Source organism: Corythoichthys intestinalis, chromosome 17 (genome assembly GCF_030265065.1).
Source record: "Corythoichthys intestinalis isolate RoL2023-P3 chromosome 17, ASM3026506v1, whole genome shotgun sequence".
Lineage (NCBI taxonomy): Eukaryota > Metazoa > Chordata > Actinopteri > Syngnathiformes > Syngnathidae > Corythoichthys > Corythoichthys intestinalis.
In genome coordinates, this window is record NC_080411.1 from 23,010,693 (window position 1) to 23,027,845 (window position 17,153).

The 17,153-nt window shown below is 38.2% G+C and overlaps 1 protein-coding gene across 1 annotated transcript in view; it reads right to left on the minus strand.

Annotated features, from left to right (window-relative positions):
- Window positions 1-12,415: 12,415 nt before the first annotated feature.
- The window catches only part of galt (galactose-1-phosphate uridylyltransferase), a 34,346-nt gene continuing 29,608 nt past the window's right edge, over window positions 12,416-17,153 (minus strand). The window contains exons 10-11 of the mRNA XM_057819961.1: window positions 12,693-12,847; window positions 12,416-12,510 (exon numbers count right to left, since the gene is read on the minus strand). Coding sequence (XP_057675944.1) covers window positions 12,445-12,510; window positions 12,693-12,847 — 221 coding nt within the window. The 3' untranslated portion in view covers window positions 12,416-12,444. The remainder of the gene's footprint in view (window positions 12,511-12,692; window positions 12,848-17,153) is intronic.

Genomic DNA, 17,153 nt, shown 5'->3' on the forward strand with positions numbered 1-17,153 from the left:
CTCGAGTATCATTCTCTATAGACAAAGTGAGGAAAGGTAAAATCTGATTGATTGTGTGAAAGATACAAGAAGCACAGGGACAGAATTACAAACTTAATATGTCAGTAGGATTGCCAAATTACAGTATATTTTTAAATGTACTCATTTTAATTGGATTGCTTGCAACCTTAAGATTTAAAAATATAGTTCAACCTATTTCCAACAACTTAGGTCTTTCTAAAGTGTGCGTCTTCATGAATGTCATGAGCTGCAAACTCTCAGCTGAAGCTGTCAAGCTAAGAAGGGGGAAAATGATTCCATATTTTGTATTATGCACAAAAGCTAACAATTAACGTCTATGTGCTGTTGCTGTTACTCTTTGACTCATTCAATATCAACCATTTCCAAAAGACAACGCCTTCTGTATCAGCCACTTTAGAAAATGTTGACAGAGCCATCAAGATCCATTGAATACTGTGTTATATTTAGCTAATCCATCAAATTAAAGAATAGACTCCATTCTTTCACCAAGAAAAAATGTTTTATTATGTCTTCCTTTTGAAAGAAACATAACAAACAGAAGAGGGATTTTGCGACTATTTTTTTTTTTTTTTTGGTCTTTGGTGAGACTTTTAACATCTGAACAGCGGGTGGCATTCTAAAAACAGCTAAAAAACATTTGGAATAGCTTCCGATGGAAAAATATCGATGGAAAAACAATTTTAGCAATACAAACACGTCATGGGTGACATAACTTACCAGAATGCATATGACTCATATCGAGTCACTCGTAATGTTACTTGCTGTTCACAAGGTTACAGGTCCATAAATGTCAGATCTATCCAAGTTGTACTTGTAGTCGTGACATTCATGACACACACACATACAGTTGTACTGTTGCTAACTACACCTTTCCATACCCAGTTAAACGTGCACATACTGTATATGTAAATTGTTTAAGTGTAAAATGATTCAAACTCTAAGACTGTCCTGACTGTTGGTTGCAGGCTTGGAGCTATTGCATTCTTAATCATGTAAGATGTGGGGAGACAGGAAATGGACAAAGAGCAGTAAAAAAAAAAAAAATGCAAGGTCTTCTTTAAAAGAGACAAGGTCCTGGATGGGAGCATGTGATGTTCTCCAACTTTTCCGCATTGATAGTGCCTTTCCAAATGTGCATGCTACACATGCAACATGCTCTCATGCAACTCCTTAAAATTACAAATGCAGGCAGATTGTAACAACTTGGACTTTCCTTGCACTCTTTAGTCCCAATGACATGGCATCTCAGTTTTGCATAAAGAACTCCAAATCGCATTTTTCTGACCACATAACAGTTTTTCTCTTTGCCACACGCCATTTTAAATCATCACTTTATAATTAAGTGAATTGAACTGTTTTATGTATACAGTACATACATTTTGTACTAAAGTACATAGTGAGTTATAGTAAACTGAGAGGAGATACTTACAGTTGCACTTTTAACTACACCATGGGTTTTATCCAAAGAACTTTATAGGCTCACATTCATCCATTCACACTCCAGTAGATGGTGCTTCTGACATACAAGGTGCTGTTCTGCCCACTGGGAGCAATAGAGTGGTCAGTGTCTTGCCAAGACATTTGGACAGTGAGCAGTCAGAACCTTGATTGAACGATGGGATAGCATATCTCCAGTTCCTAAAAATGTTAAATCAGTTTAAAGTGCTTGTGACACCATAAAAAAATCTTAAATAGTATTATTATGTGAATTAAAATCGTACATATATATTATACAAAAATTTGGCAAAGCGCGGATGACGGGAAATGAGTCTTTTAATCTGCTGTTTTTTTATTTAACAAATACAATATTTTACAGGATATTCTTTTAATCCAAGCATTTTTCCCCAATAGTTAAATAAATTGTATGGTCATGACAAAAAAAACAGTCTTGTGCTAATGGAATATAAAATATTAAAAATGCATTTATTCAGTACGACAAGGCTAAATTACTGCATAATGGTCAAAACTGCCGACTTCCTAAACCTCCCGAACGGTATTAATGCCACCGGAGTCAGTCCGGCTTTTGTCATTTCCCTGCCCCGGCTTCGGAGACGGAGGAAAGAGCGGAAACAAAACGGGAGGCGTGAGAGCTACGCGACATGCTAACCCGAACCGAGCGGCTCTTTCAAGTCTCTTTCTCGCCTTTCGAAAATGGAAAATCACCCAAAACTACCCAACTCAGGTCACACACGGTGTGCGTGATTGTCTTCACCGATCGGCCAGCCCCCGGCTAGTTTCGGCTTGTCGTTCTGCTGTGGCGCTGTGCTCGTCGCTGGCGATGCACAAGGAAATGAATGCTGAAAATAGCGCATTCTCGGCGGACAAACCAGCTGACGTCGGAGTGTGGTTCTGCCCGAGCCCAAGCCAATTATAGCACTCTATAGGCGGACACACAAAGAGGACCGAGGGGGGGTGGAAGTCTCTACACAAGCGAGAACCAGAGACCAGAGTGGGGGACTCTCCGAGCCCAAGCTGAGGATAGTGCTCAATAGGCATCATGCCTTTATCGGGCGGCGATCATAGTGTGCGACAAGCCGCCGGTCGTCGGCCGAGTGGCCTTCTTGGTGGACAGGGAGCATTGTCACCCACAAAATGCAAGCCACCTCCTTATTAAAACGTTTGCCATGATCCCAGTATTTGACATAACATAAAACACGTAGCTTACTCACTTCGTCATCCGTCCAATGGTCTTTTGATTTTCTGACTTGTTTTGCCCATTCTTCGCGGTGAACAGGAGCTGACGTCACATTTGCATTCTTCCTCAATCCAGACTCCGGGGGATGTCACTCATTTTCATGGCGGAGGATAAAAAAAAAATTGAATACAAATATTGATCGCTTCCACAGAAAACCAATACACATAAAATACCGCGTGTAATATGAAATAAACTTCTTTTTTTGTGTCACAGGCACTTTAAAGTAACCAAAAAACTAATTTTGTGATTTAATTAAGACTTTAATCTCGTTTCACTTTTTCTTTACATCCTGTTATGGCAGTACCAGAGTAAGCACATGGCACACATTGTGAAGGTAGAGACTCATCTAAAGGCTGTATTTGAAAAGCAGATCTTCAAACAGCCGAAGCCATACTGGATTTTGAAGGACATCAGCTTCACTACAGCTTTGAGGTCGTTCCCTCAGGGAACACATTTAGAGTCCCCTTAGATAGGAGAACAAGTATCGGATTACAATTATGTATCTATTAATTTCCACCCAAATAAATAAAACAAATTTGCAGGATGACACAGAGTTCCATAGTGAAAAAGGTGCATTTGTCTGTGTTACCTTGTTGTAGTCAACTGTTTAGTATTTGTCTTTCAGCTGTACTTTTTCCAATCTCTTTGATGGTTTCAATTTGTATTATTTCTATAGTGTATTAACATAACTGTATTTCATCTGTCAAATTTCTTTTTTGGAAAATTAGTGCAAATGTAGAGTTTAATCACCATCTTGTGATATTTTGTATCAAGGAACTTTGAGTTAAAGAGTTTAAAGTGCATACGACAGGATAAAAAAAAAGTCTTAAATAGCATTATTATGTGAATTAAAATCATATTTTGAGATGATTCGACTATATACAGGGGTGCACATAAGTGGTCCGCATGCGCGCATGCGTACTGGACGTATACAAACGCGCTGGCTCTCAACGGCTTCCATACGCTTTTGCGTACCGATGGCTGACCACTGTATTTGCGGCGGACACGAGATAATCACTTCTCAAAATGTCGGAGGCAGGCCCCACTGAGTAATTATTTCCGTGTTCCCCCACCCCCGTCAAAGGACAGACAGACGACAGAGACGTCACCGGAGCTACCGAAAAAAGGACTTTTGCTGAAAAGTGGCTGCAGGAGGTACCATAGCTAGAAGCAAATGATGCTCGCACGGATATGTGGTACAAAATTTGCCGTGAGAATCGCTGATAACGGCAGCGCATTTTATGTTGGGTCCAAGAATTTCAGCCATCCAAACTTTGAAATGCACGAAAAAAACAGAGCATGTGACAGTTAACCAAACTATCGATGTCAGGCAGCACCCCACTCGCCCTATGGACAAGTGGCGGAATAAAGTTAATGAAGAGCAGCGCCATGCACTGACAAACGTGTTTTTGCTCGCATTTCACAAAGCTAAACATGCACGTTCAATGAGCTCTTATGAGGAGGAGGACATCCCACTTTTACAAAGGCTTGGAGTTAATGTGGCAGCCGCATAATGCCCTTTATTTTGAATTAGTACTGCTTTTATGTTTATTTCTTTACATTTCACTTCAAAGTAATGGCAAATTTGTTGTGCCAGTTGATGTTAATCAGGCATTAATTGTTAATATAATTAATAAAAGGTATTTGGCTCTAACTAAAGCTTGTCATAATTTTATCGCATCAGGCGGGTCGGCTCTCAAGCTCAATGAGGACCAAGTCACATCTCCAGGTCCTCCTCTGAGAACCTGGGCAAAAAAAATATGTGCACCCCTGACTATATACAAAAATTTGGCTAAACGCAGATGATGAGAAATTAGTGTTTTAATCCGCCGTCCAGCCACGCCTACCATTATAAGGCTCTAGCGTCCCCAACAGGTGGATGACATCAGCGGGAGAATGGTTTCATCTGATTTAGTATGCAGGCCATTGAGGGGGAATTATTCATAACGAGGAAAATACAACGAAGAGAGCCGCAAATTGTCATTGTTTCGGTCGCTCTACTCCAATATTTTTCAAGGATATTCTTTATATCCAAGTATTTTTCCCAATTGCTAAATAAATGGTATGGTCATGAGAAATAACAATGCTAAATGGAATATGACATAATAAAAATGCATTTATTCAGTACAACATGGCAAAATTACTCCATGATGGTCGAAACTGTCGACTTCACCTTTACTGTCGAGCCTCCCGAACACTATATTATGCTGCTGCAGTTAGTCAGGCTTTTGACATTTTCCTGCCCCCCCGGCTTCGGAGAATGTAAACAAACCAAGAGGCGTGACAGATAGCCGACATGCTAACCCGAACCGAGTGACGTCTCAAAGTCTTATTTTCGCTTTTCCTAGCGAAAATTACACAAAACTAGCCCGGATCATGTCATAATGCCGCGGGGTTGTCGATTGTTTTCGCCGACTGTCGATTGTTTTCGCCGAAGTTACCCTGCTACTACGGACAGGAGAGCTCGCCTGGGAAGCAGCTGGAGAGTACTGCCGGACAAACCGGCTGACGTCGGAGGAACGCCTAGCTGCCACATGGTCAACACGAATATAATGAAAAATAATGCTTTACTACACAGCAACGACATAAACAAACAGCGGAGTGAAGTTGTTGTGCAGCTAACATGCCAGACAGAATGTGTCTTAGGAGATCTTTTCTACCTGCCCATCCATGATGAAACATAAGTAAATAGTCCTTTATTTAAAGAAAGTTTGCTGTGTTTACTTTGTAATCGCGGTATTCACGGGTATTTTTAACAAAAAAGTTGCAATTTGTGATCTGGTGGGAAATGTGACACAACACCGGGCACATGAAGAGGGCAATAAACCGAGTATAGGGCTTTCCCAGCGGGGGGATGTGCAACAAGCCGCCGGTGATGTCGGCCGAGTGGAAAAAGAGCATGTCAGCCACAAAATTCAAATCCCAGTATTTGACATAATACAAAACACGATCTTTACTCACTTCCTCGTGAGTCGAATGGTCCCACAGTAGTAGGGCTTGTTTTGGCCAATATCCACCGGTGAATGGGAACCTTTTGAAACCCCAAAAAGGCTCACGCTTCTCCCTGGTGCAGCAAAATTTTTCTGCAGCTGTTTGGCTGGTGTGATGCGAAAAATAAACGAATTAAACCGCAAAATCAGCTGAATCCTTAGTCCTTCTCAAACAACAGTACTGCTGGATAGTGAGAGGACTCCTTCTACAGTACACGTCATATGATACGGCAGAAAATATGAAAAAAACACTTGTAGGCACTTTAAATCACACAAAAGTAGGGCTTTCTCATTGTCTTGTGCACTCGCCTCTTTAGCGAGCATCGATTAACCACAGATTTTGGTTGTTTGCGGCATGCTTGGCCCTATCCTCCATTCACTGTACCACATGTAGCCTATCAGAGTTCACTTGGGGCAAAAGATGGACAACAGGATCTGCTGGTAAATAGTCAATTACAGCATGATTGTAAATTTGGAATTCAGTAGGAATTCCTTTGCCAGAAAGTTAGCCACGTGGACCATTACACGACATGTGTATCCTTGCGGATTCCCATATCTTTTAATGTTTGTTGCAACCAGTGTTGTTAATAACGGTGTTAGAATATAACAGCGTTACTAACGGCGTTATTTTCTTCAGTAGTGAGTAATCTAATTACTTTTCTCATCTTGGCAAAGGCGGGAAAGGCGTGCGTTTCTATGCGTTGCGATGTTGGTTGACTGACGCGAGAAAAGTCTGATAAAGATGGACTCATGGAGACGAGAGAGCAGAGCAGGAGAGGGGAGGAGGCAAGGGGGTGTGATGCCGTTGCAAACGCGATGCTACTATGCTAGGTGGCTCCAATAATACCTGACTGTAGCCGATAGCCTACAAACTACGCCCACATGAGATGCTTCGGTAGATATCACATTTATACAGACCTAGATGCAAATAAAAGACACGGCGGCATTAGCAACAAGTATAATAAAGAACTAGTTGCGTTAGTAAACAGCGGCCATCTTAAAGCAGTAGACTTCTCAAGAAGGCTCTGTTGTACAGAACCTTCCTTGCGAACCTAAGTAACCTTTTATCTAAAATACTCCTAAATCGGCAAAACTGAACTTAAATCTATCTTTAAATGATGAAACAGTTTTAAAACTTACACATGTCGAAAATAGACAGAAGGGAACTAATGCAATAACGGGAGCAATTTTAACAACTTTAACGGTTGATTCACAACTTTAAATGACTTCCACACATAGCAAAGGTTGCTATCTAGTTATCGCAATATCCGCAATACCCCTGTGTCTAGTTAAGTTTAGGGTAAAGAATTGGGCTAGGGCTAATTGTCCCCAACACCCTTTAAACTTCACATTGTGTGACCTGTTTTTTTTTTTTTTTGAAAATTATCAGCAGTTACTTTGCCAAGTAACTAATTACTCTTACATTCAGGTAACTGAGTTACTAACGCAATGACTTTTTGGGAGAAATAATTTGTAACTGTAATTAATTACTTTTTTAAAGTAAGTTTAACAACACTGGTTGCGACTGCATAAAATTTGCTTCAGTCACTGCTCCATGGACAACAATTCTCAACTGAGCTTTTTTAAACTTATATACCAAATTTAGCTTTTTGTCCATTTGAATAAATGAGTTACCATATTTGAGGTAGCGATAATTGTTACTTGTCAGTGCTTTGTCAGAGTAATATTCCTACTGGTTGGAGAAAAAAAAACCAAAAAAAAACATTTATACTTAGAGAGCTTGAACTAACTAAAGTTAAGTTAGTGACAATGGATAATCATGTATTGCCTGAATAAATCTTTGTGATAATGCAGATTAACACATATTTGACATCACTTGGTATTTTAGTAGCGCAATCCTCTACTGGCTTTGAAAAAGCAAACAGAAAGGCTTTGCCAAATATATCTTGAAAACATACACACACGCGCGCATGCACAGGAGTCTCAAAGGAGAGATGGAATAGATGAGAATGGGATCTATGAACCTGGAGGACTAAACAAATATTGACATGATAGAATGAGGTCTATCACAGTACATACATGGCACACAATCACACATATTCACAAATGCGCACAAACACACTTTCACCAAGATCGTTGACCGCAAAGACTTCTAAACACTTCACAGTTCAACCTTACACTTAAAATCACTATTAATATTAATAGAAAGTCCAAGATTGAGCTTTGCAATAATAGCAGTGTATGTATGACTTCTCCCAAGTGTTTTCTAGTGCACTTCATTGCAAATTCTGTCAAACTAAACAATATAGTTCTGAATATTTAGTTGCCTGGTGTGAATTTTAGTAAGGCTCTTGTTCTCACTTTATGAAATACCGTATTTTCTGCATTATAAGTTGCACTTTTATTAAGCCTTTAATTTTCTCAAAAGTCAATAGTGCACCTTGTAACCCGATGTCCCTTATACACTGCTGGCCAAAAGTATTGGCACCCCAGATAATGCTCATTTTCTTCCAGAAAATGATTGCAATTACAAATGCATTGGTTGTACCGGTAATATCTTAATTGATTTTGCTTGCAATGAAAAAACACAAAAGAGAATGGAAAAAAATGAAATCATTATCATTTTACACAAAATTCCAAAAATGGGCTGGGCAAACGTATTGGCACCCTTTGAAAAATCATGTGATGCTCCTCTAATTTGTGTAATTAACATCACCTGTTGCTTACCTGTGATACATAACAGGTGGTGCAATAACTAAATCACACTTGCAGCCAGTTAAATGGATTAAAGTTGACTTAAACGCTGTCCTGTGCCCTTGGGTGTACCACATTGAGTATTGAGAAAAGAAAGAAGACCAAAGAAGCAAAATTGTGTGGAAGCATGGGCAATCTCAAGGCTACAAGTCCGTCTCCAAAGACCTGAATGTTGCTGTGTCTACCAAGCGCAGTGCCCTCCAAATCTCAGAGACCTAGAGCAGTTGGCCAAAGAAGAATGGTTTAAAATTCCTGCAGACCATTGTAAGAAACTCATTGATGGATACCGGAAGCGGTTGTTTGCAGTTATTTTGTCTAAAGGTTGTGCTACCAAGTATTAGGCTGAGCGTGCCAATATTTTCCCATACATACATACATACATACACACACACATATATACATATATATACACATATATATATATATTTATATATATATACACACACACATATATATATATACACATATATATATATTTATATATATATATATATTTATATATATATATATATATATATATATTTATAATATATGTGTATGTGTGTGTGTATATATGTCTGTGTATGTATGTATGTATGTATGTATGTATGTATAATATGCCCACTTTTGAAGTTTTGTGTAAAATGATATTTTTTATTTTTTTTCCTTTTTCCATTCTCCTTTGTTTTTTCATTGCAAGCAAAATAAACGAAGATAATACTACCAAAGCATTTGTAATTGCGATCAGTTTCTGGGAGAAATTGAGCATTATCTGACTGAATTGCAGGGGTGCCAATACTTTTGGCCAGATGTGTATATGGATCAATAGTGGTTAAGCAAGCCTTTAGTGCAGCTTCATTTAGTGGATGCAGAACGCAATCCCAACCACGACTACTACTAGTACTGCACCTTATAATGCGGTGCGCCCTATCCTGTATATGAAAGGTTGTAAAATAGGCATTCATTGAAGGTGTGCCTCATACTCAGATGCACCTTATAGTGGAGAAGATTTAAAACACACACACATTTAAAACATTCTGACCTTGATTATAAGAGGAGTTGGGACAACAAACAATGTTATCAAGTCACTCTGTGTTAAAGATTACAAATGATGTCTATTTAATTGAATACATGAAAAAGGCTGGATAAGCCAGAATTGAGTCGAGACCCTCTTTATCCGTGTTTATTTACTTTAAAGCTAAAGGAGCGAGGAGGGGATAGAGAATATGATGCAACTCCATGAAACAAGTCAGATTTGCTTTCATTTTATTTTAGAAAGATGAGGCAAAAATGTAAATATTGCTCACCATTTCACAATTTATCTAAATGAGTTGAAAGAGCAAAGTAATGTGGCATAGATTTCAAGCACATAACTGATCACCAGTCCTGTAATACACATTTTACCTACCGGTACCTCAAAAATGGTCCAAAAAAGGGACCAAATGTGACCCCCAAAAAATTTGAAAATAGATGGGCTAATGGCAAAAAGACAGAAGAACCATTTGTTTGTGTTCATAAATAGCCGGGTAATTACTTAAAATTAACCACATAATACTTAAAAGATGAGAGCTATGTAAAAGTATCACTGTTATTGAATTAATTATTTGAAGAGTATCATTTTGACTATCCTTTTTTTTTTTTTTTTTTTTTTTTGTCTAAGAATGATCTGGCCAATTTCTTTTAATCATGAAAAGTACGGTTACCCACCTTGGTCTTACTCATCAGCCTTACATTTTGAGCAACAGTGCCCTCTAATGCTGCTATATGAGTGCACAAATATGACATTTTCCATTTGGGAATAAATTCATACATCATTTAAAGAATGTGAAACCAACCATGCAAAGTACCATGTTATTCATTAATAGAACAAAATTCCCATTTTAAAACTTGGGCACCTGTTACTGGTGTGCTTATATATATATATATATATATATATATATATATATATATATATATATATATATATATATATATATATATATTTTTTTTTTTTTTTTTTATTAAACTTTATGAAATTTGGGTGCTTATAGTCAAGTGCGCTTGATAGTGTGAAATTTACAGCCATTTTGTTGGTCTCTGATAATTGCTGTGTAAAAAAGGATAATGCAGAAATAACTAAAGGTAAATAAAATTAATTATAAGTAACTTTATTAAGGCACTACAACCCAGTTAACCTTGGTAGTAAGAAAAATGTGTGTATGGGTGTGCGTGTGTGGGGGGTTATTATCCTATTAGTTAGTGACAACCCTACTACAAACCAACTAGTCACACTGCATACATGCACACAATTTAGACAAAACCTGTCTACAGGGTGTAAATTTTACTTAACTGAGAGAGGCGAAACGAATGCATATTTTCCCCCATTATTCAAGGTGAAATTGATGGGAGGTGAATTCTCTTGTTTTTATTATGGTTTTGAATTCTCTTTTGCTGCCGATGTTGACGATATCAGTTTTTTATTAATGCTTCAATTCTCATATAAAGCATTAACAATTGACTTATTTACCCTCTCTAGTTATTGCACAGTCCAATATTTTTGACTGTTTTTAAGTGAGCCACTTCTCAAAAGCAAGCAAAAACAGTAATTTCCATGGGCATTATTATTTGCATCTATGCAATACATACATTAATTATCTATACAACACATTCCACATGCACTTTAAGGTAGTAGGGGAACTGGAGCTAATACTGGGTGAAAGCAAATCATGGTAAATGAAAATTAGCACATAATTGTATTGTTTAAAAACATATCTTAACGAAAGCAAAACTGAATATATAACTTTTGGCACACTTTCTATGTTAAATGCCCTTGAGCCCAACTCTGGCACTCTGGCTCCCTTTTTTAAAACACATGTTAAAAATCTTGGAGTGATATTCGATAGCATGCTCAACTTTGAAAAACAGATTAGTTCTGTTGTAAGAGCAAGTTTTTTCCAGCTCCGTCTCTTGGCTAAAGTGAAGCCTCTTCTTACTCGCTACGACCTTGAAAAAGCAATTCACGCTTTTATAAGATCAAGGCTGGATTACTGCAACGCACTTTATGTTGGTCTTCCCAAGTCCTCAATTTCTCGTCTCCAACTTGTTCAAAATGTCGCTGCTCGATTTTTGACAGATACACCTAGATGTGAACGTATTACCCCCGTGCTATCATCGCTCCACTGGCTTCCAGTCCATTTTAGAATTGATTTTAAACTTTTACTGTTTGTTTTTAATTCTATCAATGGCCGGACTCCTTCTTAATTATCGGAAATTTTAACCATCCGTAATTCTGGCAGGACTCTTCGCTCTACCGGCCAACTTCATTTGCACGTTCCGAGGTCCAAACTCAAACAGTGGGAAGACCGATCTTTTGCGGTTGTTGCTCCCAGGTTGTGGAATAGTCTTCCCCCTGAAATCCTTACCGCTACGAATTTGGGCCTTTTTAAATCTCATTTAAAGACACACCTTTTTAGACTCGCCTTTCCCCCAGATTAGTTTAGCCTGGTTTTATTTCTTAAGGGTTTTTAATGTTTTCGTATTTTATCTGTTTTATTGTTTTATTCACTGTCTGACTTTTATCGTGATGCGTTGTTTATTTTCTTCTTCTTCTTTTTTTTTTTTTTCTTAATGTCATTGTATAATACTTTCCAGCCTTTTATTTACTCTGAGCCATGTTTGTCTTTGTTGTAAAGCCCTTTGGGCACCTTTCTGGTTTTGTAAAGGGCTATATGAATAAATTTGATTGATTGATTGGTTTTAAAAGCCTTTGGGAGCTTGAATTAGCCAAATATTTAATTAAAAATGATATTAGAATTTTGGTGTCATTGGTGTCAGCACATAAATTCAAATAAAGTGACACTAATGGAAAAAAAAAAAAAAAAAAAATTCAATATACATCCTCTTCAGTTGAAATGAAACATCATAATATTGTCAAAAGTATGGCTTGCAGCCTTTTTGAAAAATATTCAAAAATCATTATAAACATTATAAAGTTACAGGATACTTACAGGATAATTAAAAAAAATTGTTACAGATTCTGTTGATTTGACATTTTTCCCTTTATTCTCATTTTTCTTCTCCATTTCTGACTTTATAGTGGTCATCTGGTAGATTCCGTAACTTCTCTGCAGCCTAAAAAAAAAAAAAAAAAGATTTTGAGACAACTTTAAGGAAATAAATCTCATGTATTCATTATCTTAAACCTCTAAAGGCCTCAGTCCAGTCTAAATGCCTCAAAAGTAGATTAATAAACCAAGAACAAGTCCCAATTATAAAACTGTTGAAAACGTGCAAGTATTGCTATTATAAAGCACCTGTTCAGGAGTGAGGTCTCTCTGCTCCTGAGCAAGCATCTCATAGCCGACCATGAACTTCTTAACTGTGGCTGAGCGCAGCAGAGGAGGGTAGTAGTGAGCATGTAACTGCCAGTGGGAGTTGTCTTCTTTTAAGTAGAGGCCAGTAGGGGCACCTGAGCAAAAACAAAAACATCCACAAGAAGAGGAATGATGCGGGATTTGTTAAACTTTTTTTCCCATTTACCATACATCAATTGTATAAAAAACAAGGCACAAGGTGTTATTCACCTTGCACTTGTCATTACCTTCACATTTTTCAAAGAAATTGTAAACTATATTCATAACTTTTCTTTTTGATTCTGCAGTACTCATGCACACAAGCAAACCCAAATGACCAGACTGACTGAATAGAAGGCTAATTAAGAATATGCATCACCATGGAAAAAACAAGACTATTCATCTCTCTTGCCAGTCACACAGCATGAATGAAGCACTTTGCTCATTAAATCTTTTAGATAGAAGACCAAAAATCAGCCTCTCTCATCAGTTATCTTAAAAAAAGAGCAGTTGTTAAGAATTGAGCAGGGGGAACGCAATCTTTTACAGTAAATAATGTGAGCCTAATGAAGTCCAGTTCATTTGACAGCTTTCTATCCAAAACCAACAGAAAACATACTGGTCTGTATCTTTTGAATAGAGAGAAGTGTATGCATTTGAAAATACATCTTAACTGTTCCAGTGCCAGCCAATTTTGGGAATTTTGACTGATCGTTCAAAGCCCACAGACTACGGCAGACACAGTAGCAGGTGCAGATAGACAACTATGAATTCAAAGTACTCCCCATGAGGGATCCAATAAATCTCCAAAGACATTGTCTGCCAATAGAGTCAGACCGGCGACAAGTACAGATGAGTGGAGGGAGACAGTAAAGAAACTAACTGCTGGGAAAAGAAAGAGTAAGCACAAAAAGGAACATATAAGGAATGAAATTAAGGGAGTGCAATTATTAGTAAATGACTAGTTTCCAATCATCCTTGGGAAGTTTAAAGGTGTTAAAAGTTTTGAGGGGGCACGAGTTTGTGAAAGAATATGTTATTCATGCTTATAAAACACATAACTGCTATGATACTATATTCATTTGTTGTACTGTGAGTGTTTGAATGTCCGTGTGCTCTATTTCTTTGAACATAATACAAAAGAGTTTCTGTCGACTGTCTTATCAGATTTTCACTCCCTTTTCGTGCCTGCTACGGCTAGTTTTCCAAGGTCGTAATTCACAATGTTTTTCTGTAGAAAACCACCAGAGTTGATACTTAAGTTTCACCAGGTATCGTTTCACAGTAAGCATCCTTATGTAACGCCCTTTAAACAGTATAAATGTCCAGCTTTTATTGTACTTCTTTGTACTCCTGCGTGTTCACAGCACCTGGCTGGAGCACACTGTTGTACCCTGGATATATATCTTGTACATAAAGTCTTCGAAGCAGGCAATCCTTGGCTGTTTGATTCATTATTCTCATTTTGAGCTATCTGTTGATACTTGTCTCGGAGTTCAAAATTGAATTTCCCTGACAGAGTTCATATGTACAAATGTGTTGGTCAGTATATAAAGTCATAAAGTCAAAAAATAGGACACCCCATTTAATATTCAGTTATTTATTAAGAAATGTTCACATATCTATGTCTGAATTTGTTTTTCTTTAAAGTTATTTCATAGCAGGTAGACAGCAAACAATTGTTTTACTCATTAAACCAAATTTATCAACAAAAATACATACTCTAACTGAGTAAAAAGTTAGGACATCTTCCCACCTAATAGCTAGTGTTACCACCTTTGGTTGAAATAACTTCAGTGATACTTCTTTTTGTAGCCATCTACCAGTCGATGACATCGGTCTGAAGAAAGTTTGCCCCACTCCTCAAAGCAGAATACGTTTAGCTGTGAGATGTTTGAGCGGTTTCTTGCACGTACAGCCTATTTCAAGTCACCCCACAGCATCTCAATGGGATTAAGATCTGGGCTTTGACTCGGCCATTCTAAGACTCATTTAATTTGTTTTCAGCCAGTCATTGGTGGATTTACTGGTATGTTTTGGGCAGAGGTTGCGCTAGACTTTTTCGTTGTCTGTCATTTTGACTGACAGTGTCATAAAAATCCGGTCATAATCTATTTTTACCCGTCACATTTTAAAAGTGATAATAATGACGTATTCAATAGTATTTAGTTTTCATTCATTTTAAATTAATATTCTGTCCGAACAAGCTTAACAAGAGGCAAACAGACAGCGGAGTGCACCAATCAGCGCCGGGCAGACGTGCCGTTAGCAAAGCGACGAGGGCAGGACGAGGGACTTGCGCGCGGAAGTAAACATACGAGGAGAACGTAGTTTATTCAACATGGCTAGCGCGAGACAGACTGTTGTCAATGACTCGTGTCGATGTGTTTTAGCTCATTTAAAACTGAATTTACCGCGGATTGGAACATATTCTCGGCTTTCCCGTTCGCCATCCATGTTGTTTGTAGAGACGACTTTCGGCACGCAAGAGTGACGTTGCTCGTGAAGAACACGTCACGCAAATAAACAAATCTGATTTGTCGATTGATTTTGTACCTACTCGAGAGGCTGTGTCCCAGACTTTTCTCTCAGTGTTTGAAAAATACAGGGAGAACAGTCTGGCCGTGCCAGGCAAACACTCAGTTGCCTTGACATTTTTCCAGTAAGGCCAACGACGTCATGCATCAAGAGAGACAATAGCTAATGAATATGCTCACTCGCCACCCTGTGGTCTGGGGTGTGAATTGCAACCTGTCAAAATGACGGATGGACTTCAGTTTTTTCCGTCACCGTTTTAAAAAACCGGTCAACGACGGAAAATATTCGGTTAACGCGACCCCTGGTTTTGGGTCATTGTCATGTTGCAGGGTCCAGTTTCGCTTCAAATCTAAATTTTTCCACAGACGGTCTCACATGTTCCGCAAGAACTTTCGGATACACGATAGAATACATGGTGGATTCTATGATGGTGAGCTGGCCAGGTCCTGCTGTAGCAAAGCATCCACAAACCATGACGCTTCCACCTCCATGCTTCACAGTTGGTATGAGGTTATTTTCCTGGAATGCTGTATTGGGTTCATGGCAAACATGTCATCTGTTCTGGTGTCCAAATAATTCAATTTTAGATTCATCTGTCCAAAGAACATTATTCCAGAAGTCCTGGTCTTTGTCTGCATTCACTCTGGCAAACTTCCGTCTGGCCTTGATGTTCTTCTTGGAGACCAAAGGTTTCCTTCTTGCACACCTCCTATAAATTTTAAACTTGTGGAGTCTATTTCTGATTGTAGAGGCATGTACACATCAACAGTAGCAAGAGTCTACTGTAGGTACCGTGATGACATTTTAGGGGTTTGGGAGACTTCTTTTAGCATCTTGTGGTCTGCTCTTGGGGTGAACTTGCTTGGACGGCCAGACCTGGGGATGTTGGCAAATGTTTTGAATGTCCTCCACTTGTAGACTATTTTCCTAAAACGGTGGAATGGCTGATTTTATATTCTTTTGAGATCTTTTTTCAATCCCTTACCAGACTCATAAGTGTCTACAATGTTCTTTCTGAAGGGTTCAGACAGCTCCTTTGATATCATCATGGTGTTTTCACTTCAACAGTCAGTCACTGTTGAAAGCATTCTGCATTGAGGAGTGGGGCAAACTTTTTTTCAGACCGATGTCAAAGACTGGTAGATGGCTACAAAAATTGTTTCACTGAAGTCATTTTTGCCAAAGAAACACTAGCTATTAGGTGGTAGGGTGTGCTAACTTTTTCCTCACTTACAATATGCATTTTTGTTGACAAATTTGGTTTATTGAATACAACCATGTTAATTGTCGTTGTTCACCTGCTATTAAATCACTTTCTTTTCCAGAGATAAAGAAAGACACAACCAGACATTGATATGTGAACATTTCTAAGGAAAAAACTGAATATTTAATGGGGTGTCCTAATTTTTCACATGACTGTACAGTATTTGCAATGTATTTTTCCCTATTGAAAGAAATTCAGGATATCCATGCCTCATAATGTTACCTTCCTGCCTAATCCATAAAACTATGATGGTATTAAAATCATAAAAATTTGGATGATGAAGGGGCGGACACTTTGTGAAGACCCACATCCACAATGCATGGGCAGCTACTAGGACCAACCAATTATTATTTTTCTAATCTACACAGCTCTACTCTAAGCCCCGTCCAATGAAAAAAAAAAAGGGCTCCTGCTAAATTAATGAAGCTTAATTGAAAACAGATGGGAGAAATAACTCATTAGTAAATTTTTGGACATGTATATGTGTGTCCTGGTTTGCAAAGTTGTGTGGACATGAGAAAGATTTATAGGTCTTAAGGTGCAGTCCATACTTCATTAAGTTGTGGAGCAATTTTGACAGTATCAGATTTTCAGGAAAATCAGGTTATGTTTAGCCTCTA